This window comes from Balaenoptera borealis (assembly GCF_965194805.1).
Source record: "Balaenoptera borealis genome assembly, chromosome: 8".
NCBI classification, from domain to species: Eukaryota; Metazoa; Chordata; class Mammalia; order Artiodactyla; family Balaenopteridae; genus Balaenoptera; species Balaenoptera borealis.
This window is the reverse complement of record NC_138865.1, coordinates 11,834,018-11,860,024: the sequence shown is the minus strand read 5'-3', so window position 1 is coordinate 11,860,024 and position 26,007 is coordinate 11,834,018. Positions and strand designations below refer to the sequence as shown.

At 40.8% G+C, this 26,007-nt stretch overlaps 1 protein-coding gene across 7 annotated transcripts in view; it reads right to left on the bottom strand.

Moving 5' to 3' along the window:
- ADRA1A (adrenoceptor alpha 1A) overlaps window positions 1-26,007 on the bottom strand; it is a 121,513-nt gene that overhangs the window by 41,973 nt on the left and 53,533 nt on the right. The window contains exon 2 of one of the 7 annotated variants that reach the window (XM_082402842.1): window positions 19,490-24,009. The exons of the other annotated variants lie outside the window; for them this stretch is intronic. Within the exon in view, the coding sequence (XP_082258968.1) occupies window positions 23,927-24,009 (83 nt within the window). The 3' untranslated portion in view covers window positions 19,490-23,926. Of the gene's footprint in view, window positions 1-19,489; window positions 24,010-26,007 lie in introns of those variants that run through there. 7 annotated transcript variants of the gene reach the window in all.

Here is a 26,007-nt window from a genome sequence, read left to right as displayed (position 1 = left end):
CCTGATGATACATGCATATTAACGGGAAACAAAGGAAACATAGTGTAACTACAATTTTTAAGCATTAATTACAACCATATACTTCTAGAAATTGTGAGCCGAAGGACAGGTAATGAAAGATTATACTTGCTTTAATAGTTAAACATAGTAGAGGAAGGTTTTTCAGTGAAAGCTGTTCAGTTGCTCTGAAAAAGCAAAAAACTGATAAATATTGGCTTCCTCCTATTATATCCACGGTAGGCAACCTACTCCAAGCCACCAAAAGATCAGGTAAAATGATTTTCAGTAACATACCTAGTGGGAGGCTTTTAAAGGCAAGATTAGAAAGAAGGCATAATAAATATTTGGCACTCTTTTGTCTTGCCTTTCTCAGCCCTACCCCTCCCAAACTTTCTGCCTCACGGATTAATGAAGACTTCGTGAATTAATGAAGACTCTCCCTGTAAGGGAACCTGTGGCTGAAAGGGATCGTAACTACCCTTGCATGCATCCATCCATCTACCCATCTGATGCTTAGATCCCAGACCAGTACTCCACAGTGTGGACATTCGGTCTGTGTTTCATTCTTTCCAGTGATATAGGACCCACACAAACCAAGCAGCCAGCTTATTCCTGACAAAGTAACAAGGTCAACAGGTAGCTCTGATAAGTTAGCATTCTTGTGTTCTCGTTATTTTATTCTCCATTGCTATAACCATTGTTTCGGCCACTGTGCAATAGGACATTAAAAACAAAAGGCAATTTCATAAGTAAAGGTCTTTTAAGACTGGATTCTAAAACCTAGACAAAATGAAGGGCAAGTCTTAGAGCTAAAGTTTTTCTATAAGATTTGGAGCAGGAGAATAATTTCTCTACAAGTGACAAGGTCCTGATTCTGTTTTGCAGTGTGGGGCTCACACATTTGCTTTGTTTGGCCAGCACCATATTTCTAAAATAATGAATACATTGTTAAATTTTAACATTAGACTATTTCACATAAAACTTGAGTCTGGCTTATCCTAACCAGACTCAGAAAAAGGATGCTTAATGATTTTCATGATCCTTTTTCATAACTTTAAAAGAATATCTTTGGTGATTACTATCTGATATAGTGAAGAAACACTCCCAGTAATGAAATGATTCCTTTAATTTGGCTTTAATGTATTTTCTTTCTGCCAAATAAATTAAATTTAATACCTTAAAATTAAAAAAGCATATGTCACCATTTTATGTTTCTTTCCATCCATCCATCCATCCAACAATTTTTCCATTTTTAGACTGTGTTGGCCAAGTGATAATGGCTGTTATTTATGGATGGTAGAATTTTAGATGGCGTTTAACTTTCTTTTTGTATTTTTCTGAGTTGCTGTCATTTTTAGTATTCAACACATGTTTTTACATAACAATAGTCATTGTCACTTAACAAATTTCTTTAATATTCAAATATATTTCTTTTCTTTTATCTCTTGAACTGAACTTTTAATGGAGATGATTAGTGAAATCTAAATTAATAATAAACATCATTTTTCAGATTATAAGAAAAACTTAAAAACCAGAGTTTCTCTATTGGATAGCTTTTGCCTCTAATACCAACCCTTGTTATTTAACTCATTTTAATAATTTAGAAAAACATGTATTTTATTCCTTTTATTGGTCAATATCATTTAGACATATGGGCCAAAATGTCAAAAATTTTCACTACCAAATTCTCATCAAGACATACTGGATTAACTTCTATGATAAAAGATGGTAAAATAATACTCTTAAAGAGACTTAAAGATCACATGTAGGCTTCCATTTCCGCAAATAGGACAGACGAGATATATTGAAAACTTCCTATAACAGAACACCTAGACATGATGGGTAAAATTTAATAAGACCCCTTGTACGTACATAGCTAAGTTATAAGATAGCAAAAAGTTCTCCAAGGCCCAACAACAAGAGGTAGCTGAAAACAGAGTATCAACATAACACTGACCTAATGTTGCCTTAGGGGCACTTACTGTTCTTGATTATCAACAGATGTGAGTTTCAGGAACCACATGGGGACAGAACATGAAGGTTTGGGTCTGCATAAGAGTGGGGGGAATATAAACTAAGATCCTTGCATGAAACCTGGAATCCTCAAAGGGCTAGGCCTTCAATGAAAAGGTGGATGACTAGGAACCTTATCAGTCTCAGCCTGGATCCTGATTGTGGGAGAGAAAAGTCTTTGTTGAGAACTGAACCATAACAAAGATTAAATATATCCAAACTTGGAGGTCGCGGCCAAAGCAGTACTTAGAGGTATATTTACAGCCTTAAATACTTCTATAAAGAAGAACGCTGAAAATTAATGAGCAAAGTATCTGTCTCTGTTCTCTATAAAACAGAGGTTGATGCAAGGAGTAAGTGCTAATGCTTTATTTGGAAGGTCCACCTCCAGGGCAGAAAGAATGAGGAAAAAGGGAAGTGAGGCAGGAAAGGTGGGAAGCAAAGAAAAGTGATGTGTTAGTACACTGGCCATTGATATATCAGAAGCCATGATGGGACTCAGCTGATTCCTTGACAGGTGTATCAATTTGGCCACCCTTTTGTGTCTGTGGATACAGGTGATACAGCGAAATAGTGTCTCAAAACAGAATCCTGAGAAAGTGTACCTTTTGGTGTAGGCCTGGGAGAGGGTAATAGCCGCCCTTGCAGGAAAGGCATAAAATACCACCTGGATCCTTCTCTTTTATATTTCCAATGGAAACAAAAACCTTAAGCTGATGTGGGAAGGACATAAAACCCTCTCACCTTTAAAGCACTGGAGAAAATCAAGCAGGGTAAACACAGTAAAACATAACAAAAATTGCTGATAACCAAAGACAAAGAGAGAAATTTTAACACAGATAGAGGGGAAAAAAATGTACATTACATACAGGAGAATACAAATAAGAATTACAGAGTTCTTATCAGAAAAAATGCAAGCCAGAAGACAAAGATGTGACATCTTTAAACTGCTGACCCAAAAAAATCATTCCAGAATTCTATACCTAGAGAAAATATCTTTCAAAAGTGAAGGAGGGCTTCCCTGGTGGCGCAGTGGTTAAGAATCCACCTGCCAATGCAGGGGACACGGGTTCGAGCCCTGGTCCAGGAAGATCCCACATGCCACGGAGCAACTAAGCCCGTGCGCCACAACTACTGAGCCTGCGCTCTAGAGCCTGCGAGCCACAACTACTGAGCCCATGAGCCACAACTACTGAAGCCCGCGTGCCTAGAGCCTGTGCTCCACAATAAGAGAAGCCACCACAATGAAAAGCCTGCGCACCACAACAGAAGAGTAGCCCCCGCTCGCCGCAACTAGAGAAAGCTCGTGCACAGCAACAAAAATCCGATGCAGCCAAAAATAAATAAATTTATTTTTTAAAAAAAGTGAAGGAGAAATGAAGACTTTCTCAGACAAATAAAAATTAAGAGAATTTGTTACCAACAATCTTGCACTACAGGAAATAGGAAAGGAAATTATTCAGATAGAAAACTGAATCTACACAAAGGAAATGAAGAACACTGGAAATAGAATAAATCAAAGTCATATAAATCATTTCCCCTTATTTTTAATTGTTAACAGACACCTCCAGAAGTAATGTTTTACCAGTTGTTTCTTTTATTCTGTAAAGTTGCTTAAATTCCTTTTAAAAAATTCTTTAAATCTCCCCTTGAGGAGTAATTTCTTGATTAAATGACCTTGATCTCCTTCACCTACAGCTTCATATCCATTCAGCTGGGCAGTACAAACATTCCTTTCTCTGTGAGACTTTTCACCACCTTACTAAGGCATGTACCAAGCATTCTCTGCTTCTCTGCTACCGCCTGCTACCTAACCAAGCCATGCATTTGTGGTTTCATATGCATACATATGCTCACATGTGTCAATATATAAATACTGTTACAAAAGAGAACTGGCTTCATTACACTGAGACTCTGGAATGATATAGTGTCCATAAGTAATGGGTGTATAAAAATTAAAATTTCTTTTGAGATAATTGTGGATTCACATATAGTTGTAAGAATATACAGAGAGGTCTCTTATTACCAGGTTTTCTCCAATGGTAAAATCTTGTAAAACTATAGTACCATATCACAACCAGGATATTGACATTGATACAGCCAAGATACAGACCATTTCCATCACCAGCATACCACCCTGACTTTGTTCCCAACCCCACGTCCTCCTTAACCTCTGGCTACCATTAATCTGTTTTCCATTTCTATAATTTTTTCATTTCAATAATGTTTATAAATGGAGTCATACAGTATGTAATAATTTTGGAATTGGCTTTTTTCACTCAGTATAATTCTCTGGAAATTGATCCAAAGAATGTTGCATTTATCAATAGTTCTTTCCTTTTTATTGCTGAGTAGGAATGGATCAGTTTGTTTAACCATTCATTCACTAAAGAACATCTGGTTGTGTCTGGTTTGGGGCTACTACAAATAAAGCTGCTATAAATATTCCTGTACATGTTTTTGTGTGAGCACAAATTTTCACTTCTCTGGGATAAATGCCCAGGAACGTAATTACTGGGTTGCATGATAGTTTCATGTTTAGATTTTTAAGAAATTGTCAAACTTTTCCAGTGTCCGTATCATTTTACATTGCCACCGGCAATTTAAGAGTGATCCAATTTATCTGCATCATTGCCAGCATCTGATGTTGGCACTATTTTTTATTTTAGCCATCCTGATAGTTGTGTAATGATATCTAACTATTGTTTTCATTTGCATCTCCCTAATGGCTAATGATGCTTTTCATTATCATTCAAAAGTACATCTTTTCGTGTAATTATTGAGATGTCTGTTCATGTCTTTTGCCCATGTTCTACTTGGATTGGTTTTATTACTGTTGTTTTGAGAGTTCCTCAGATATTCTAGATAGCAGTCTTAGGATTGCTGAATATAGGATTTGAAAATACTTCCTCCCAGTATGTAACTCATCTTTTCATCTGCTCAACAGGGTCTTTTGCAGAGCGAAATTTTAAAATTTTTATAAAGTCCAGTGTATTAATTTTTCCTTTTATGAATAATGCTTTTAGTGTCAAGTCTTGTCTAAACCTAGATGTCAACGATTTTCTCCTTTGTTTTTCTAAAAGTTTTATAGCTTTGTGTTTTTTACACTTACATCCATGATACATTTTGAGTTAATTTTTGTTTAGTGTGTAAGGTTTAGGTTGAGGTTCAGTTTTTGCCTCTGGGTGTCCGGTTGCTCTAGCGTTATCTGTTGAATAAGCTATCTTTCCTCCATTGAATTGTTTTTGCATCTTTGTCAGAAATCAATTGGGCATATTTGTGTGGGTCTATGTTTAGGTTTTCCATTTTGTTCCATTGATCTGTGTGTCTGTCCCTCTGCTTGGTTACTGTCACTATATAATCAATTTTGAAATCTGATAGAGTGATTCCTCTCACTTTAAATTTGTTTCCAAGTGGTTTTAGCTATTCTAGTTCCTTTGCCTTTCACATAAATTTTAGAAGAGTCTTATGTACAACTACTGATACAAAAAAAATCTTGCTAGAATTTTGATAGTGATTGTGTTAAACCTCTATATTAATTTGGGGAGAATTGATATCTTTGCTATATTGAGTCCATGAACACAATATGTCTCTCCATTTATTTATGTCTTCTTTGATTTCTTTCATCAGCATTTTATTGTTTTCAGCATACAGATACTGTATAATGCACTATTAGATTTAAACTTAAGTCTTTGTATAGTATTGATATATTTAATTTTGATGTCCATGTGCTTATTACTGGTACATAAATATATATATTTTTTGTTTTGTTTAACTTGTATTCTGAGACCTTGCTGAACTCTCTTACTAGTTCTAGGTTTTTTAAAAAATAGATTCCCTTGACTTTTCAATGCATATATCATATCATCTACAAATAATGACAGTTTCATGTCTTTTCCTTCCTTTTCTTGCCTTACTGCATAGACTAGAACTTTCAGAATATGCTGAATAAGAGTAGTGAGAGGGAAGATCACAGCCTTGCTCCTGATTTAAGGGGGAAAGCAGTTACTCTTTTACGATTATGTTGAATGTAATCTGTAGGTTTGTTGTAGATAATCTTTATCAAGGTGAGAAAGTTTCACCATCTACTCCTAGTTTTCTGAGGGTTTTCATAATATCTGCTTTTGTCAATTAGCTTTTGTCAAATGCTTTTTCTATATCAATTGATATGATCATGTGACTTTAGTGTTAATATGATAAATTACACTGATTGATTTTCAAATATTAAATTAGCTTTGCATCCTTGGAATAAATTCCACTTGGTAATGATATACAATTATTTTTATATACTGCTAAATTCTATTTGTTATTATTTTCTTAAGAATTTCTGCATATATTCATGAAAGATACTAGACTGTAGTTTTCTTTTTCTCCTTTTCCCCTTCCTTCCTCCCTCCCTCCCTCTCTCTCCCTTTTTCTTTCTTTTTTTTTTCCTTCCTTCCTTCCTTCTTTCTTTCTTTCCCTCCCTCCCTCTTTTCCTTCCTTTCTTTCTTCCTTTCTGGTACTAGCTCCAAAATGAGTTGGTAAATATTCCATCCCCTTCTATTTTCTTTGGATATTATTCTTCATGGAAACCATCTGGGTCTGGAGATTTCTTTTCTGACAGTTTTAAGGTAACAAATTCAATTTCCTTAATAGTTTTAGGGCTATTTAAATTATCTATTTATATTGTGTGAGTTGTGATAGTTTGCACTTTTCATGAAATTAGTCCATTTCATCTAAGTTGTCATATTGATGTGTGTAGAGTTGTTTGTAGTACTACCTCATCCTTTTGATGTCTGCAGGATCTGCAGTGATATCCTGCTTCACTCCTGATATTGGCAATTTATGTCTTCTCTCTTTTTTTCCTGGTCAGTCTTACTAAATGTCTGTCAATTTAATTGATTTTTTTCAAAGAACTAGCTCTTTGTGTTATTGATTTTCTCTCTTGTTCTTCTGTTTTCAATTTCATTGATTTTTACTCTTATCTTTTTATTTCCTTTCTTCTTTTTGCTTTGGGTTTATTCTGTTTTCCTTTTTCTAGTTTCTTGAAATAGAAGTTTAGATTATTTGAGACTTTTCATTATGATGTAAGTATTTCCATCTAGCACTACATTAGCTGTGTCCCACACATTTTGATATGTTTGCTTTTCATTTTCACTCAGTTCAATGTATTTCTGTTGAGACTTCCTCTTTGGCCCATGGATTACTTAGAAGTATGTTTTTTAGTTTCCAAGTGTCTGGGGTTTTCCCTGTTGTCTTTCTGTTATTGACTCCGTGTTTGATTCCACTGTGGTCAGAGACCACCTGTACACGTATGCTTTTAATTTTACATTTGTTGATGTGAGTTTTATGGTTTAGAAAATGATATATAGTCTAGGAGTCCTTGAAAAGTGTGTTTTCTGCTGTTGTTGGGTGACATCTTCTATAAATGTCAATTAGACACTCTTGATTGATAGTGCGTTGAGTTCTAAATGCTTGCTGATTTTCTGTCTGGTTGTTTTATCAATTGTTGAGAGAGGGGTGTTGAAATCTCCAAGTATACTGTGGATTTCTCTGTTTCTCCTTTCAGTTCTATCAGTTGCTCCACATCTTTTGCAGCTATGTTGTTTGGTGCATACACATTTAGGATTGCTAAATGTCCTCTTGGTGGACTGACCTATTTATCAGTAATTTGCATGCTCTGAAGACTACTTTATCTGATATTAATATAGACATTCTTGCTTTCTTTTGGTTAATGTTGCATAGTCTGTTTTTTCCATTGTTTCACTTTCAAACTCATATACCACTATATTTGAAGTGAGTTCCTTGTAGACAGCATATAGATGGGTCATGTTTTTAAAATTTACTCTGCCAAGTCTGTGATTTATGAGGCAAAAAAAGACAACACAGGAAACTTATCACTGTGTTGTTCCTCGGGTCTGAAGGTCTCTAGCTGGTCTACCTTTTCTCCATCTTTCAGAATCTTCTGATGTTTACTTTATACATAATGTCCAGGATTTTTAGTTAAAATTAGTGGAAGGGATAGGCAAAAGTACATATACTCCATCTTTCTGGAAGAAGTCACTAGTCACATTTTGTAAGAATTTTTTGTTGCTATTTATCCATCAGAAGTAAAATACACTATGGTGGTTTAGAGAGGAGATTTTGGAGTCAGACTAGCCAATATCCACCATGTTTCCACTATATATGATCTTGGCAAGTGAACAAATATCTCCAAGACCTACATTCTTCATCTGTAAGATTATACTTACCTCACAAATTGTTTTAAGGGCTAAAGGAGATTACACATACAAGTTATTAGCATGTGGCTATTGAGAACTTGAAATATGGCTAATATGATTGAGGAAGTGAAGCTTTTAACTTTAAGTCATTTAAATAGCCACATGTGGCTAGTAGCTACAATATTAGACAACACAGACTTAACTGTTATAAATGAGGATAACAATAATCCTCACAGGATTAAGGTAGAGTAAACAGAAATACAGAAAATAAAACTGCTTTGAAGACATTCTAGTATGTAACCTAAAATGATATTTGTAGTCAATATAATAAATCAAAGACTTTTTGGGTACAGACTGAGAAAGGTTTTTTCTGCCTTCCAACTGAGAACTGACTTGTTTTATTATAGGCATGAATAGAAAAATAAATACTTGGACCTAGAGACAATCATACTAAGCGAAGTAAGTCAGAAAGAGAAAGACAAATACCATATGATATCACTTATATGTGGAATCTAAAATATGACACAAATGAACATATATACGAAACAGAAACAGACTCATAGACATAGAGAACAGACTTGTGGTTGCCAAGGGGCTGGGGAGGGATAGATTGGGATTTGGAATTAGCAGATGCAAACTAGTATATATAGGATAGATAAACAACAAGATCCTACTGTATAGCACAGGGAACTGTATTCAGTATCCTATGATAAACCATAATGGAAAAGAATATGAAAAATAATATATGTATGTATGTATAACTGTCATTTTGCTGTACAGCAGAAATTAACACAACACTGTAAATCAACTATACTTCCATAAAATTTAAAAAAAGAAAAATAAATACCAGCAAGAAATGGACAAAGTGAAGGAGGATGGCAACAGGAAGCAAAATGTGTGGCTAGTCTTTCTCCAAAGTGTGCCCTCTCTGTGACACACTCAGACACCCGCACAGCATGGCATCTTCCTCCCACAGTGTCACCTGATGAGCTCCACCCTACGCGGTGGCTCTCTGCTGGGGGCTGGGCACGGGTGGCAATTTTCTTCTGCTTCCTCACAAAGCATCATCTCACAGAATTCATTATGGAGATAGGTCACCCAAAGGGATGTGCTCTGGCATGAAAAACTTGTCCCTGATTAGCCCCATCTCTGATTCCCCCCTCTCAAAAATTTGTACAAGGAAAGTAGATGAGGTTCATTGACAGATAGTTCATTATTTCCCCATGACAGGTATAAATTCCTGAAGAAAAAGAACTTTTCTTCCATCTTGGACATGAGGGCAAGTGGGCTGGCTCCAGAAGCACTGGGAATGCTATGAGGCTGCCCGGGTTCTCGACATATTTGTGCCACCAACTATGTATGTGGCACCAGGAAATTCAGCTCCTTTTCTTCCTGTGTAAACTGGAGGATCAGAACTCAATGGCTCAAGACCCCCACCAGGACCACAATTCCATTATTTACACCTGACGGGTACATTTTTGTGACTACAAGGAAAAGGAAACATCACTCCCTGATGTATATCACAATTACAGCTGTATAGATGAGGAACCAGAGGTACAATAAGACCATGATTTGGTCAAAGCCTCACAAGAAGGTGGCAAAACTGGAAATGAAAACCTCATAGACTCCAAGCCCTCGGGTCTTTCCCATATACCATGGTGCTCTGAGCTCATTTACTGTTTTTTTTTTTTTTTTTGGCCTCACTGTGCTGCACGTGTGATCTTAGGTCCCCCACCAGGGATCGAACCTGTGCCCCCTGCAGTGGAAGTGCAGAGTCTTAACCACTGGACCGCCAGGGAAGTCCTCTGCGCTCAGTTAGAAGACAGTAATGTTCAGGGCTGGAAAACGGAATGCCTAGTGATATACCTGCTTCTCTCTCCTTCCCCTACCTTCGTTGCTCAACCCCTACTTCTGTTAACACCAGCCCTGGTTCAGATATGTAGAAAGGAGGATAAAAGCAGAACAAAAGAAATAGGGAGCCAAAAAAAGTACAACAGATGCTTAATAGTTTGCATTGGTTCAGAAAGAAAGGCACTTAGGGTTTCCATGAGAGCCAGCATCTTCACAGAATCATGAACAGTTAAAGAAAGGGAAGACAGGAAGGTGGAGTGACTTGTTTCAGGTGACAGAGGTTTATTTAGTAAGTGGACACTAATAATGGACAGCAGAGCCTGGGAATTAAGGCCAATTCGAGTTCCAATCTCTGCCACACTCCAGCTGGGAAACCTTGGTCAGGGCAGCTTCTCTGAAATTTTATTTTTCTCATCTCTGTAAAGGGGGTTGTGATACCGCTTCATAAGTTTATTGTGATGATTAAACAAGATAATGTATATAACACAGCTGTCCAAGATAAGAACATAATAGAAGAGCAGATTTATTAGTTTGGACTAGAACCCAGATATTGTTTCAATCAAGTGATCTTCCTGTTATAATATGCTGCTCCTCCTCTTCCCTCCCTCCTACCCCAATGCCAGCTCATTCCCTTAAGCCGTCTAATTAGCTAAATAAAGAGTGCAGACAGGGTCTATGTAAAAATGCTCTCGGAGCCAAGTGAAATCCCCAGGGAGGCGAAGAAACCTACATGGCCAATTACCATAGCATCATTTCATTTCCTGGGAGTGACTAATACCCAGAGATGGTCACTTAAACACTAATTGCAGGAGAACAGGTAGAAATCACGTTAAATGAGCCCAACACTATTTCTGGGGAAAAAGACAGCAAGCCTCTCTGATCCACGAGTATGCTTGCTTCTTAATCTACAGAAAGACGGCGGCTTCCATTTCCTACTGGACATAAGATTTCGATTGCATTGGTAATTGTTCTTACCAACAGATTTACAGCATGGAACTGATTTATCATCACAAAAACGTGCCAGCTCCATTCTGTGAGCATTTGATTTTTCTGAATTCAAGCAGTGCATGAAACGATGCTTCAGAGAAGCCATCCACACCCACACCTCTCACCTGGAGCTTGCTAGACCTTCCAGGGCCTCGGTGCCCACTTCTGTGCTGAGAGCGGGGGAGGAGAGAGCCTCTTCTTTAAGAGGGTTTTAGGGCAACTGTGAATCATCCCTCCCCACCCCCTAGCTGGCTTTCGGCCTTCCAACAGTACCTTTGTTTCCTTTCTTCTCTCTTCCTGCTTTTAACCATACATCCATCCAACACCAAAGACAGAGAGTCGGGCTGCATTACAAAAGGTGTAAGGCAAGCAAGGAGGAGGATGGATTTCCTTCATTTCCTAATCAGCCCCACTTCCTTACCTGCAAGGAGATCGAAAGCCTTTCTCACCAGTCAGCCTTGGGTCTCTCATCCTCCAAAGGCTGTGTTTACCCCACCTGCAAGCTGTCAACCATTCTTGTCAAAATGTCCTAATCCCTCCTACTTAAGTCTTATTTATTCTCTAAGTCCAGGTCAAGTACCACCTCCTTAAAAAGTCTTCCTTAGCTGCTTCAGCCCTCATACAACTCCTGTTGCTTCTTTAGAAAAACACAAAGCGTACTTCATAATCATATACAAATTGTATTGTTGTGTAACGTAGACTCCTTGTCCTGATTTAATGATCCTGAAGGAAGGAGAGCAAATCTCCCATCACTCTTGTATCCTCCATGGGTGTCTTGGTTCAATGCTAGGCACAGACCTGGTTGCCTATCTGATACCTGCTTAAAACAGAAAACCCACTTCCAACTTCCACACGCTGGTGTTTGCATGAGGGCACGAACTTGGTGAGCCACAGAGACGGCTTTCCATGGTGCTAGGGTTCAGTTTAACACAGAACATATGTTTTTGAATTCCCCCGGCGTTCCAGGTACTGAGCTGGCCGCTGGTCGTATCAGAAACAAACCCTGCGCGATGCAGTCTTCACCTCTTCTTTCTCAGGAGAAGGCCAACCCTACAAACTGACCTTACTCTCATCACGAAGATAATGAAAACAAGGTGCCTTACAGCTGAGCCAATACTTCATGTCTGCCAAGGCTCAGCTCAAGCTGGACTTCCTTCTGTGACTTTCCTCAGACTGCGTAACCGTAAGTACCTTCACTTTCCCCAAGGAAATGAAATGAGGAATGTTAGAATAATTGACTAAGACGATTGTCTCACGAGATGATCTTTTGAATCTATTTCCAGTTGGTGGCTGGGTTTTCTGACTGGCAGGCAAGCTCTTCAGTAGACTCTTCCACCTGTGCTCTGCCACCCCCGAAGGCCTTGGTGTCACCTGCAATCAGGAGGCGGCAGTAAGGCCACATTACGACTTTCATGGCTCTTCTTCCATACAAAATATTAAAAATTATATTTTATGGCTGTTGGTATAAAGATGAATATATTATGTATGAATACATTTTCTTTGACCTAAAAGCTTATTTTTTGATTCTGATTTTAAAGAAATTAAAACCTTCCATGAGGCCTTAAGAGCATCCTGGTTCCCAGGTACTGTTCTTATCCAGTCTGTGGTCATCTCTCCCTGGTCTGAACCTCCACGGCGCTGGTCCGCCCATGCCCTTGGCAACCAGCTCGTGGGGACTTGCTCTGCCCACATAATATGTGCACATCAGACAGACAGTAGGGTCTTAGGCCTCTTGCTAGCTCTCCAGCACATTGCACAGTGCTTGGTCCAGAGCTAAGGCTCTATGTGTTATTGATGATGCAGCTGTGCACGACTGGACAATTTCCTTGACTCAGTAAACTTCTGTTTCCTCATCTGGAAAATGGAGCTCAAGATTTGAATCTTTCCCATGGTATTGCTGTGAGGATGAAATGAGATGATTCGTGCTTAACACCGAATCTGGCACATGGTAAGCACTGCATAAATGTTAACTTCGTTATCATTATGATTTAATATGACGATAACTCGTAGTTATAGAACGCTAGGGTTTTCAAAGAACTGCCACAGGATGATACTGTGTGGCCACAGTTTTCATGTCTCCCTGCAGTCAAAGCTGGTTTATGGAAAATGTTGAGATTTAACCAAAAGGTTTTAGAATAAGACAGATGTGGATTTGCATTCCACTCTGCCACTCACCAGCTGGGTGACATGTGACACATATTTAATCTCTCTGAGACTTTGTTTTCTCATCTATAAAATCAAATCATAATAGCAGTTGCTTTACAAGTACTAAAAAAACCATCCCAGAGTTTGGGATTGACGTGTACACACTGCTGTATTTAAAATGGACAACCAACAAGGACCTACTGTATAGCACAGGGAACTCTGCTCAATATTATGTAACAACCTAAATGGGAAAAGAATTTGAAAAAGAATGATACATGTATATGTATAACTGAATCACTTTGCTGTACACCTGAAACATTGTTAATCAACAACATTGTTAATTAACAATTGTTAATTAACAACATTGTTAATCAACTATAACAACATTGTTAATCAAACTATACTCCAGTATAAAATAAAAATTACAAAAATAAACCCACTTAGTTCATTTTGCTGTTCAGTTTAAAAAACAAAAACAAAAACAAAACAAAACCATCCGGGGTCTCCCTGCCACCAGGTTGCCTTACTTTTTTGTTGAGGAAGATTAGTCTTAACGAAATCCCTCCTACTTGCTTGTGGTTATGAAAGCCTCCAAGTCTTCATGGGAGACCAGGAGATTTGGTACAAAGCTCAAGAATGCTAGGTCCTCTTCCCTGTTCCATCCCTGTTAAAATAAAAACACTGTACTCCTGGAACGGGTGAACGCCCAAGTCCTTCATCACTCGTTAACACCTTAACATAAACGTGCTTCTCGTCTCCAGAGAGCAGCTCCAGCAGCTGGTGAAGGGAGGGAGGATTTCAGACCGCAGGGCTGGGGGCTAAAGCCTGAGATGCTGAGGACTGACTGAGTTTCTTTCTTTAGGCATCTGTTGTTTCTGTGATACTGGCATGACCACAATACGATGAAATCCTCTTGGTTTTAGAGTGACTACGCTCCCTGTAGACCTCTTCTCTAATAAATGAAGTCGTGGGGTGTACATTTCAATTCTTTCAAGTCCTTGTGGTCAGTGGCCAAGAGTCAGTTGACCTAAACATTGGAAACGCCTGTAGCCTAGTGAGCATTAATATTTGCTAGGGACATGTCATAACCACACGCAGGGCATCCTTGGTTAGAACCCAGGGCCTGATGCCAGTTCTGCCTTTGCCACATACAAGCCACATCACTTAGTCATGGGATTCCTCCATTTCTGTTTCTTCCTTTAAATTTGAATCATAACAGTACCTACAGGGCCGTATGCATGAGGTAGTTGAGGTCAAGCTTACGGTGTCTGGCACATAATTTTGCCAGAAACGTTGTATCTCAGTACAGCAGAGCCACGGTACACAAACAATTGCTGGAAGCTGGGAAACACACCAGGAACCATGGTGCCTTCCAGCTTCCACCTGAGCCGGGGATCAAACCATCACCCACCCTTACCTGTAGAGCCACAGGTAACCTGCCTGCCTCACTTGCTGGCAAAGCCAGGGTCTGGATGAATCCTGCTGGATTCAAGACCAGGTGACAAGAGGGGAAATATAGGGCTGACAAGAAAATGACCACAAAACAAGGCAAATTCTAATGGCTACCAGTAGTATCCATTAAAAGGAAGCAACAGGAAGACAAGACAGATCCAGAACATGCCAAAAAAATGAGAAAATGAAGAGATATGCATGTCTCTTAAAGCAAAGAGCAATATTGCAAAGATTCCAATTCATCCCATATTTTTAATAAATTTACTTTTAATGGAATTTTCATTGGCACTTAAAATTATGTTATAAATTTCACCCGTAAGAAAAAATGGCAAGGAAAAGATGACAATTCAATAAATGGAGAAAGAAAACAACAACAAAGGAACACTAGGCAAAAGGATAAAAGGCTCAATCACATAGCAAAGAAATGCAGCTACGTAATCTTTGATCCCACTTCTGAACATACAGAGAGACTGCATCTGGAGTTTATTGTGAACGTGGGCAAAGAGCCAGTGTCGGGGCTCAGAAGACTACCTTACAGAACATGGAAACCTAGAAAAAGATAAGTAATTCCGTAACACGTACTCCTGGTAAGGGTCTTCAGAGGAAATACTGAAAACCCTCATCTAAGATGCAGGCAAGCTGAGTTGAGGCAGATTCATTAGGGAAATAGTGGCTCTACGTTCCTCAGTGCAGACGAAGGCGGACTGGGTATTGCAGGGAGAAGAAATGGCAAAAGCTTGAAGAGAACAAGGTGTGTGGGAACAAACGTCTGATAGACTCAATTCAACTCTTTGTGTCAGAACCACGAGGACCCAGCCCAGCCCTCATGAGGCAGAATATCTGGGAGTGGGGCTGGGAATCTGCACATTTAAAAAGCTTTCTAGGGCTTCCCTGGTGGCGCAGTGGTTGAGAATCTGCCTGCCAATACAGGAGACGTGGGTTCGAGCCCTGGTCTGGGAAGATCCCACATGCCGCGGAGCAACTAGGCCCGTGAGCCACAGCTACTGAGCCTGCGCGTCTGGAGCCTGTGCTCGGCAACAAGAGAGACCGCGATGGTGAGAGGCCCGCGCACCGCGGTGAAGAGTGGCCCCTGCTTGCCACAACTAGAGAAAGCCCTCGCACAGAAACGAAGACCCAACACAGCCAAAAATAGTAAATTAATTAATTAATTAAAAAAAAAAAAAAAGCTTTCTAGGTCATGCTTATGCTCACCAAAGCTTGAGAACCACCACTTTAGCACCTGCCACCCAGACACCAGCGGCTGCTTTTGGGCAGGGCCCAGTGGTCCCGTGGGGTGGGGAGCTGAAGGCTGGGTCAAAGCCCAAGTCCACTGTTAGCAGAAGATGCTTCATGGCCTATTGTATCTGCACCTGCACTTGATCCTTGGAGGCATTCATGGATACCCTGCTTTTTTTTGTTGTTAATTAATTAATTATTTATTTATTTATTTTTGGGTGTGTTGGGTCTTTGTTTCTGTGCGAGGGCTTTCTGTAGTTGTGGCAAGCGGGAACCACTCTTCATCGCGGTGCGCGGGCCTCTCACTGTCGCGGCCTCTCTTGTTGCGGAGCACAGGCTCCAGACGCGCAGGCTCAGTAGTTGTGGCGCACGGGCCCAGTTGCTCCGCGGCATATGGGATCTTCCCAGACCAGGGCTCGAACCCGTGTCCCCTGCATTGGCAGGCAGACTCTCAACCACTGCGCCACCAGGGAAGCCCGGATACCCTGCTTTCAAAGAAAGGGGAGGACCTGGAGGAACATGGCTATGAAATGAGGATGCGCCTTACGGTCTCACTCCTGTCGACCCGGTTCCAAGCCCTGCTTTCTTTTGCTGTCTCCAGAACCTGCAACTTAGTCATCGGGTCCCACATCTGGACCACAGGGAAATGGCCATGAAAGGATGAGGCTCTGGACAGTATTCTTTCAACTCAAAAAGGGGAAAAGTTAACACAAGGTAAAAACCAAGGATGGTTTGGCTGGAGGGACAGCGGAGTCGGACCTTCCTGAGTGTGCCTAACAGCAAGAGTTGGCAGAGACGACGCTTTACTTAAGGAATTAACTGAGAAATAATAGCTGTCTGCCCACAGTCATCTCAGCTGCCAAAACCTCAATTATTTTCCTACCCTGAAGTGATCTTAGGAAAAGAATCGCTCAAGCTCTGCCACGGTGTCAGCTACTGCCTCTGGACTTTGTGTTAACCCTTTCAGAAGATTAAAATAGGATTCTGCATAATGAGACTAAAAGGACCTTGATTGCATGGGAAAAGCTCACAAATGTCTAAAATACCACGTCTTGTGTGATTCCATTTATATGAAGGCCAAAGGCTGGCAAAACGAATCTATAGGTTAGAAGTTGAGAGAGCAGTCACTTGGGCTGTGAGGAAGGGGGCCGCTGGGGCCTCGGGGTTCTGGTGATGTTGATTCTTAAGCTGGATGCTGGATACCCAGGTGTGCTCACTTTGTAAAGATTTATCAAACTGGACACTTAGGTGCACTTTTCTATGGGTATACTACGCTTCTATAAAAAGTTTTTTAAGTTAAATATATATACATATATATATACACACACACATATGTATATATATATATATATATATATATATATATTTGATTCTGCAGCTTGGAAGCTGGTTGCTGCATAGCCTTCCAGATGGAGTTTCTTGGGGTCTTTCCCTCTCTCCCACGCTCTCTCTCTCTCTCTCTCTCTCTCTCTCACACACACACACACACACACATTTTTTCCTCTTTACTTATTTTCACAGGATTAAATTATTTGAATGAAGCCCAAGACATTGGTCTTCATAAGGTCTTTGTTCTCACTGATGCATCATTACCTCCCGGACTTCGGGAGACGGAGGTCTTTTATAAAGAAATATGCTGGGAAGGTGAATCGTCCGCCAGGAGGCGGGCGGGCAGCGAGGCTCTGGAGCCGGGGTCGCTGGAGCTGTAACCTAATCATGCATCCTTGGCAGCTAAGGCAAGATCCCCTGCTGACTTGTCAAACTCTCACATGGACGTTAAGAAGATTAAGATAACAGCATGCCTAACATAGCTAATAAAAGAGACTTAAAACAATTGGCAAAAATAGATTGAGTTATGAAATGCTTATTAGGGGTAATGATCCCGTGTCACAATAATAGCATATAGGGTCAGCTCAGTTTCATACACCAGAAAGAGAGGAGGCGCCAATGAAGACCAGCCAGGGGATACGCTTTATGCCCAGTGCCCGACCAGGCAGAGACACACCTGCCTGGCAACAAGCCCCCCACCATACCCCACCACTGATCATGGTCACTTTGGAAACAGTGTAGAGGTCATGGAGGTGCCAGGTCACATCCAACATCTTAGACATGGGAGGAGGTGCCTCTGCACCCAAATATCCTAAATAGATTTTTCCCAGTTTAAGAATACTCACCTCGGTCTTCCCCCTGCCCAGCCTGGATACACCAGCGACATGCCAGTTTTCTTCCTGCTTGTTTTTAGGGACCAGAAGAGCACAATTCCACTCACAGGGGACTAACTAAGGACCCTTTTGGGCCCGCTGTGTCTTCCATCCATTTAGAGGAAGGAGTCACCTGGAGGCCTCGGGACTCTCTCAAGCCCGTCAGCCTTGTCTTTCCCTCACCAAACTCTCCTTCTTTCCAACAGGGAAGAGACAAGGTTGGGTCTGCAGTGGGAAATGACATAGGCCTGAAAAAAGCCCTGATGGAAGATGAGCCCTTTGATCTTCAGGGGGGAGTATACGCAACTGGGAAGTCACCTCCGTTGCTGGTGAAATGACGTCCCCAAGTCTTAAGAAGGTTATCCAGCAACGTCTTTTAAAATTTAAAGCACACGTACCCTTTAACCCAGCAATCCTCCCCTTAGGGATCTATCTCCTAGAAGCCAAAGCACCTGTGTACATAAGCACCCGTGCACATAAGGGAGGAGTTGGCAAAAAAAAAATCAAAAGAATGACACTAAAAATTCAAGCAGATTGTACAGGTCAGGGAAATGGATTGAGGTACAGACTCTGGGTGGTAGACTCCACTCCTTGGGAAGTTGACTCTGAGATGGAGGTTTGTCTGCAGGAGGTTTACGGGATGTGCCCTCGGGGTCACACCTGTAGGGCAGTGAAGCCAATCCCAAGGGAGCTGGGAGAGCTCTGGACAGTTGCCCTGAATTAGGACGAAGACTGTCATTGGACGTGGGCTGCTCCCAGAGAGGGGGCAGCTCTCCCACCAGCAGAGGTGAGACGGAACTGTGAACTGTGGGCCATCAGCACTTCCAGCTCCGAGAGGACGACTGCTTCGGTCCCGGAGGCAAGGGACCCGATGGCCCGGCACAGCACCCACTGCACGGGATATGATCACATGTATGTGTATTTGAGAAACTACAGATATAGTGTCTGTGCAGATATACAAAGGAAAAGCGTAAGCAGAAGAAAAGAGCAGCCTCTTTGATTTTCAGATTTACCTGGTACTTCGAACACTGACAATTCTGAAGCCTAATCAGACTCCATATCGAGGGGAAACAGAGGAGATGCCCAGCCTGGGTAGTTCTGGTGATTTCCCCTGACCTTGTCAGAGTGGAAACCAGGCGCCCAGTCTCCCAGCTGAGCCAACTTCCACTCCTGAGAACTCTGCCTGCCTTCTATTTTTGAATGGGTTGGAAATAGAACCAAGGGATAAATTTTATCTTCCTTTTGCTTGTCAGGGGTGGGTACCTTGAATACGGGTTTGAACTAAAGTCAAGTATGAAATGCAAAGTAAAGACCTCAGAAGGACCCCCACTGTCTCCCTGAAAGGCAGAGCTATATAGGGTGCTGTAAAACTGGAGCAATTGCTCTGACCCAGCTCACACTAGGGAGGTCCCACGGTGACTCAGGTAAGCACCCTCTTGAGACTAATTAAGATGCTATAAAATGTAGGAACCTCATAATTAAACTAGAATCAGTCCTTCAATCCCACCTTCTCCTTCTTGCCCCATATTATTAAGGCAAAGCCAAGAGAAAGCACTCAACTTGCATATTTCTCCCAAGATTGCCTTTCACAGTCATCTGAATGAGATTTTACTCCTATCAGCAAGTGTTTGAGAAACAATGGAGAGGAAGAGGAGGCTGACACAGAGCTTTAAAGTTCCATGTTTCTGCTGGTAAGAAAGAAAGCCTATCGTCCCAACAGGATATCTTCATTTATTTAACATTGTTCTAGAAATAATAGCTAATGCAATTAGCCAAGAAAAGGGTGAATTATATATATTGGAAAAGAGGACCACAGTAAGTGCAGATGATTTTTGTATACCTGGATAACCCCAAAGAATTAGCTAAAAAATTACTAGAACCGTAATAAGAGAGCAGGAAGGTGACTGGTTAAACCTAAAGTATATTAAAATCTATAGCTTTCTTATCTACCAGCAATCATTAGAATTAGAATGTAATGGGGTCAAGATTCCATTCACAGTAACAAAAAAAATCTAAAATACCTAGGGGTATATTTAACAGGAAATGTATAGAATAAACAAAGGGAAAGCTACAAAAATTAACTGACTTGAATGAAATGACACATGCTTGGATGGGGAGTCTTTATATTGTGAAAATATCACTTTCATTCATTTTAATATACAAGTTAACAGAATTCCAAATCAGAGTTTATTTAGAACTAGGCAATTCTAAATTTCATCTGGAAGAATAAATACGGATGAAAAGCCAAAATCAGATGAGGATTGTCCTATTCGATATTAAAATATATTTCAAAGTTACAGTTGACTGTCAAACAACACGGAGGTTAGGGGTGTCAGTGCCCACGCAGCGGAAAAATCCGTGAATAACTTTGCAGTTGGCTCCCTGCACGCGGTTGGCATCTGCAGATTTAATCAGCTTCTGATCGCGTAGTACGTAGGAGGTACTTATTTCTAAAAATCTGCATATAAGTGGACCTGTGCAGTTCAGACCCCTGTTGGTCAAGGGTCAACTGTGCATCAATTTATAAATATCAATACCAAAATGGAAAGCAGGCTGTCTGCTGATCATTTAGCCACTTCTGATGGTCCGGACATGGAAATTAGCATTCTCTCCTTCCTCAGCTGACCGTGGCCTCCTGTGGATGGGATTTCTTCTCCTGGCTACCTCCACCCACGACCCATCGGCCCTGTGGTCCTCGACACCACCTTAGGAAAAGCGCTTGCGGCCCTACACTTTGGGCCTTTATTCCTTTTGATGATACTGGGTCAGACTCCGAGGTTGGGACATTAGAGCATGTCCTCTGGTTGTGTTTACAAGACACCAGACATCTTCGAGAGAAGTGACCCATCCAGCTGGAACAAACTCTTATATTTTCCACTTCCTGTCAGCCTCTTAAGGGATAGGTAAAACATGCAACCCTCATTGTAATTTTTCACTTGTCTTCTGGATTTCTGATGCCCCACATACTACGGTTTCTCAAATCTGTGTGAAGGGCCAGTTTTTTCCAAATATAACATGTACCAGTCCTTTTTTTAAATGTAAGAAAAATAAATTACAAAAAAGGAGAAAAATACCTTAAAGACCGAGCAAATACAAGCTCCTATTTTTATTATTATACTCAACAGACATAAAATTTCTGTCATCTTGCTATAAATGTCTTCTAAATACTCTCTTCATAGACCAGTGACAACCATCCCTGGCCAGGCACCCGGTCCACAGACTGCACATTCTAAACCTCGTCACCACCAAACTGGCTACCACTTTAGACAAGGATTATTCACGCCCTGCGGTCTGTGTAACAAGACAATTTTACATTTGTATAACACAACTTTTTATAGCACTCAAATCTTCTCCCTCAGATGACTCTCCAAAAATATTCTGAGGTAATTGAGGCAGCTTTTAAACAAACCCCATTTGTCAGGCAAGAAATTCAGATCCTGGCAGAGATGTTTAGTGACGCGGCCAAAGTGGTTAGTGAGGAAACTATATTCACTCACCTGAAATGTTCTGATTCATGATCCCGAGATCTTCCCACGCCTTAAAGGAGCCACACACGTGGCAGTGACCTGGTTACTGGTCTACGCAACGAGTCTAATCTCACGGCCCTGGGCCACAGAGCATGTTTAGTACTCACACTACAGAAGTCCCTCTCCACCTTTCTTGACCCCCATATCCTCGAAGAGAAAGCCCACCAAATTGTCCAGAGCCCTAGGGCTAATGATACTGTTCTTATACTGCAACACTGTGCTAGGAAACACATTTCAAATGATCCATAGTTCTCAAACACAATAGCAAAATCAAACTGCAGCAATGGCACTAAAAACTAAAAACTCTCATTAAACTCTTCGAGAAGCACAGCAAATTATTTGGGCTCCGTGGCCAGAGCTAAGGTGGCTATGCTCACCTCCTAGTTGTTTTTCCTACCTGCAGGTACTTTATGTAACAGCAAGTAAGTAGCCTCTTGTATGCCAAATTTGCAAATTAAACTACAAAGGAATCTCGGAAATTGCAAACAAAATCTCTGCTCATTATTCAAAAGGGGATGCTTTTCTCTGTCTTCTGCAGGAGGTGCCAGCAATGGTGTTTGGTATGGGTGATAGCAAAGGTGAGTGCTCAGGTCACCTCAGGCTTCGTGCGGTTAAATGCAGCCCAAAAGAGCTGCAGGGAAGCAAATGACCAGCTCTGGAAGGCAGGGCAGTGCAGGGGCAAGGCCTTGGTTCCAGAGTCAGAGGGTCCTGGTTTGAAACCCAACCCTGCCACTCCTTAATGGGTAATGGGCCTAATAGAACAACAATTATTAAACAAAGGTATATGGAAATGGCTTAGCACGTAAGTGCTGGAAAATACTTGTCTTTGTAAATAGAAAGAAAAAAGCCTGGAAAATACTTGTCTTTGTAAATAGAAAGAAAAAAGCCGGTAGAGTTCACTTCCTCTACCAGGCATCTGCCTGCCATCTCTTCCAAAAGACCCTTCTGAAAGATTTTTGATTTATTTTGGTCTCACACAGATTCTATAGTATTAAAATAGCTTCAGGTGGAGTGTGGAATCTACAGGAAACTACACAGTCAAAAGGAGAAGCAGTAAGAGTTGCATCGAAGTCTGCACTAGCCATTGGTGCTCAAATGGATAGCTGGAGGGCTGATCCAAGTCAACAGTGGGGATGCTTTATTTGCAGTGGCTCTTCTGACACCCACCCCAATGATCTAACACACAAGGAGAAGGTGCATCATCTAAGGCTCAGTGTTTCCACCTTTTCTGGCTTTGATTCCTGTCCTAACACCTTATTCTCTCACAAGGCAACTCAAGACAGGGAAATAGAATTGTCTTTAAGTTACTGGAAGCACTACAACATACAATTAGGACAATTCAGATTTTTTTCTTCTTTTTATTTTTTTTTGCTTGAGTTGTTCCAGTTGGCTGTAGACACTGATCACAAGACTCCTGTTTCTCAGGGCTATGTAGTTAAGCCAAGTAACCAAGCACAAACCAGAACAGGCTTTCGATCATACAGATGTTTCACACTGTGTTTACTTTTCTGGCACCAAAAGAAAACTTAGAGACCTTTTTAGTTTACAAGATCACATATAAGTGTTTTGGATAATTGAATTTTTTTTCTTTTAAATTTAAATATTTAACAACACGAGGCTCGGGCCAGTCTTTGCCTGAATCTACATCTGAAGATTAAAGTTGGACCAACTTAAAGAGCCAAGTCACCACCAAGTCTCTGTGACAGGGAGAAAACCCAGACTCTTGGTTCTGCTATTTATATACAATATGGCACAGGATCTCTGAACTCTACATTAAGACTTGTTTTATCATCTCATGTAGAACTGACTTTGAGTCTCTTTAACTCAACAAATATTTATTCAGTACTTACTACTGTGCATTGGACATGAGGATTCAAAGCTGATTAAGACAGATTTAGGTGAGACCTGTAGAATATAATACAGAGCTTAAGAGACATCACCTAAACCAGGCCCATCATTCTTTTGGTGAAGAATTGAGGTCTACAGACATAGAAAACAAACTTATGGTTACCAAAGGGGAAAGGGGGGTAGGGAGGGATAAATTAGGAGTTTGGGATTAACAGATACACACTACCATATATAAAATAGATAACCAACAAGGACCTACTGTATAGCACAGGGAAATATACTCAGTATTTTGTAATAACCTATAAGGGAAAAGAATCTGAAAAAAAAAGATATATGTGTATGTATAACTGAATCACTTTGCTCTACATCTGAAACTAACGCAACATCGTAAATCAACTATACTTCAATAAAAATAAATTAATTAATTTAAAAAAAAAGATGGACTTCCCTGGTCATCCAGTGGTTAAGACTCTGTGCTCCCAATGCAGGGGGTACGGGTTCGATCCCTGGTCGGGGAGCTAAGATCCCGCAGGCCACACAGTGCGGCTAAAACATAAAAAAAATAAATAAGTATATTAAAAAAAAAAAGAATTGAGGCCAGGGGAGAAGGAACCTTCCCAGAGCCACATAGTAGCAAGTGTGAACCTTTAAAAGTCATGCTTCTGAACCAAGGTAATTCAAAAGTTCAAAATCATGGTTAAAATGTAGGTGCCATTACTTTTAAAGAAATGGTAGAAAATAAAAAGAAGTGGTAGAAAATAAGAGTAGTGTATGCATGTCCCGTATTCTGTAGATCTGGGGCTTAGCTGTCAATCCATTTCCCAGCTGGACGCTACACACGCAGCTGTCTAGCCGGCCACCCCTTCACATAAACTGCCTGCAGATTCTCCAATCTGTCCCCTCAGTTCTGAAGGCAGAGTCAAGGCCACAATGACTCTCACTATGTCCTCAGCTCTATTCTAGGTATGTCAGTTTTTTAACCCACAGTAATAAAAACCAGGTTTTCATGCTGAAGATTTTTGTAATCTAAGGAGATACCGAGACAGACTTGCATGCAGATGTGTGTATTTAAAATCTACATTTTAATGATGAAATGTGCATGCTAATTACATTGAAAAGATCATACTCATCAAGTCACTTCTCTTATGAAGCCTTTTTGACACGCTGCCCCCAAATTGGAAAAGGAACCTCTTCCAACGGTACCTGTGTAATAATCACAGCCCTTTACTGGGCTCAGTTACTCAGGTCTCCACCTTGAAGTCAGGGTCTGCTTGCATCTGCCACCCAGTAGGCTCTCAATATGTTTCTTGCATAAAGTAAATAAAAAGATATTTTGAGATTCTAGTCCACTCTGGGGTGGCTTCCCAGAAGAGGAAAGCTGGGATTTATTTTAAGCAATGGAAATGATTTGGTGGAAGGAGGCACATTTCTTCCTTGGTTCCTTCGCTCTGCCTAGAAAATAGGAGCAGGGCGTGGGATGAGGGTGGTGAGAAGGGCGTGGGGAAGAGGAAAGGCATTCGCTGTTCCTATGATTCTCCCATGACTGGAGGGAAGTTCTCAGAGGCAGGCTCTTCTGCCAGGTTCAAGGGTGGGAACAGGAAAGACATTCCTGACTCTCGGTACAATTTCTTTTGCACTGTCATGCCATATGTTCTCCATACAAGACATCTTTGTAGCGAGCTTTGTAGTGACCTTGGGAAATCACTTCCCTCTGGAAGCTGGGGTGAATCACAGGAGGGCAGGATGCAATTTCTCCAGTTTGCAATTGGCCTGGACTATCGAATCCACGTTCTAACCGTTATGAAACATGATTGCCCAAGAGTACTGACAGATGCAACATTGGTAAATCAAAGCGTGTGGCTCTAACTCCCATCCAATGAACACAGTTAGATAGAGAGAGAAGTCACAGATGGACGCAGCTGATCGTTTGTCTTTGAGAGGACGGCTGACCCTGGGGAGCTCTGGGCACTTGGTCAGCACAGCAGCAAGGTACAAGGGTGTGGGGAGGCAGTGGTTGGGTGGAGAGGGTGTGCATGCAATATTCTTCTCTCTGGTGTTTGTCCCAGGAGACCTGTCTGATATTGACACCTGAACTTTGTGACAGCTCCGTTCTGCTCCACTGACGTCTATACAGAAAACATGATGCAAACCAGCTGGGGTAAAAGCAGTTCCCATGGAAACCCCCAACTTTACTTTGGAAAGTAAAAGTGATATTTAGGATGACCACAGCTATGGTTTGTATCAGCTCACTTCCTGGGAAGTTTCTTTTTATCCTGAACTTGAGCATTCCTTTTTTTCCCCTTGCCCTGCGGAATTTGGCAACAGAAAAATTTTAAATCATATTGAAAATATTACCTTCCCAGTTAAATGGCTAAAACAGGAGGTCTTGATTTATTCAAACCATACTTGTTAAAACAAATTTAACTCTAAATGGAGAAACTGTGTAAAGGTCAAGTTTTGTCTTGGATACTTTGAAAAGAGTTGCTAAGCATTTTGTCCCCCATGGAGGCTGTGTTGACACCAGGAGGTGTTATTTGTGTTATT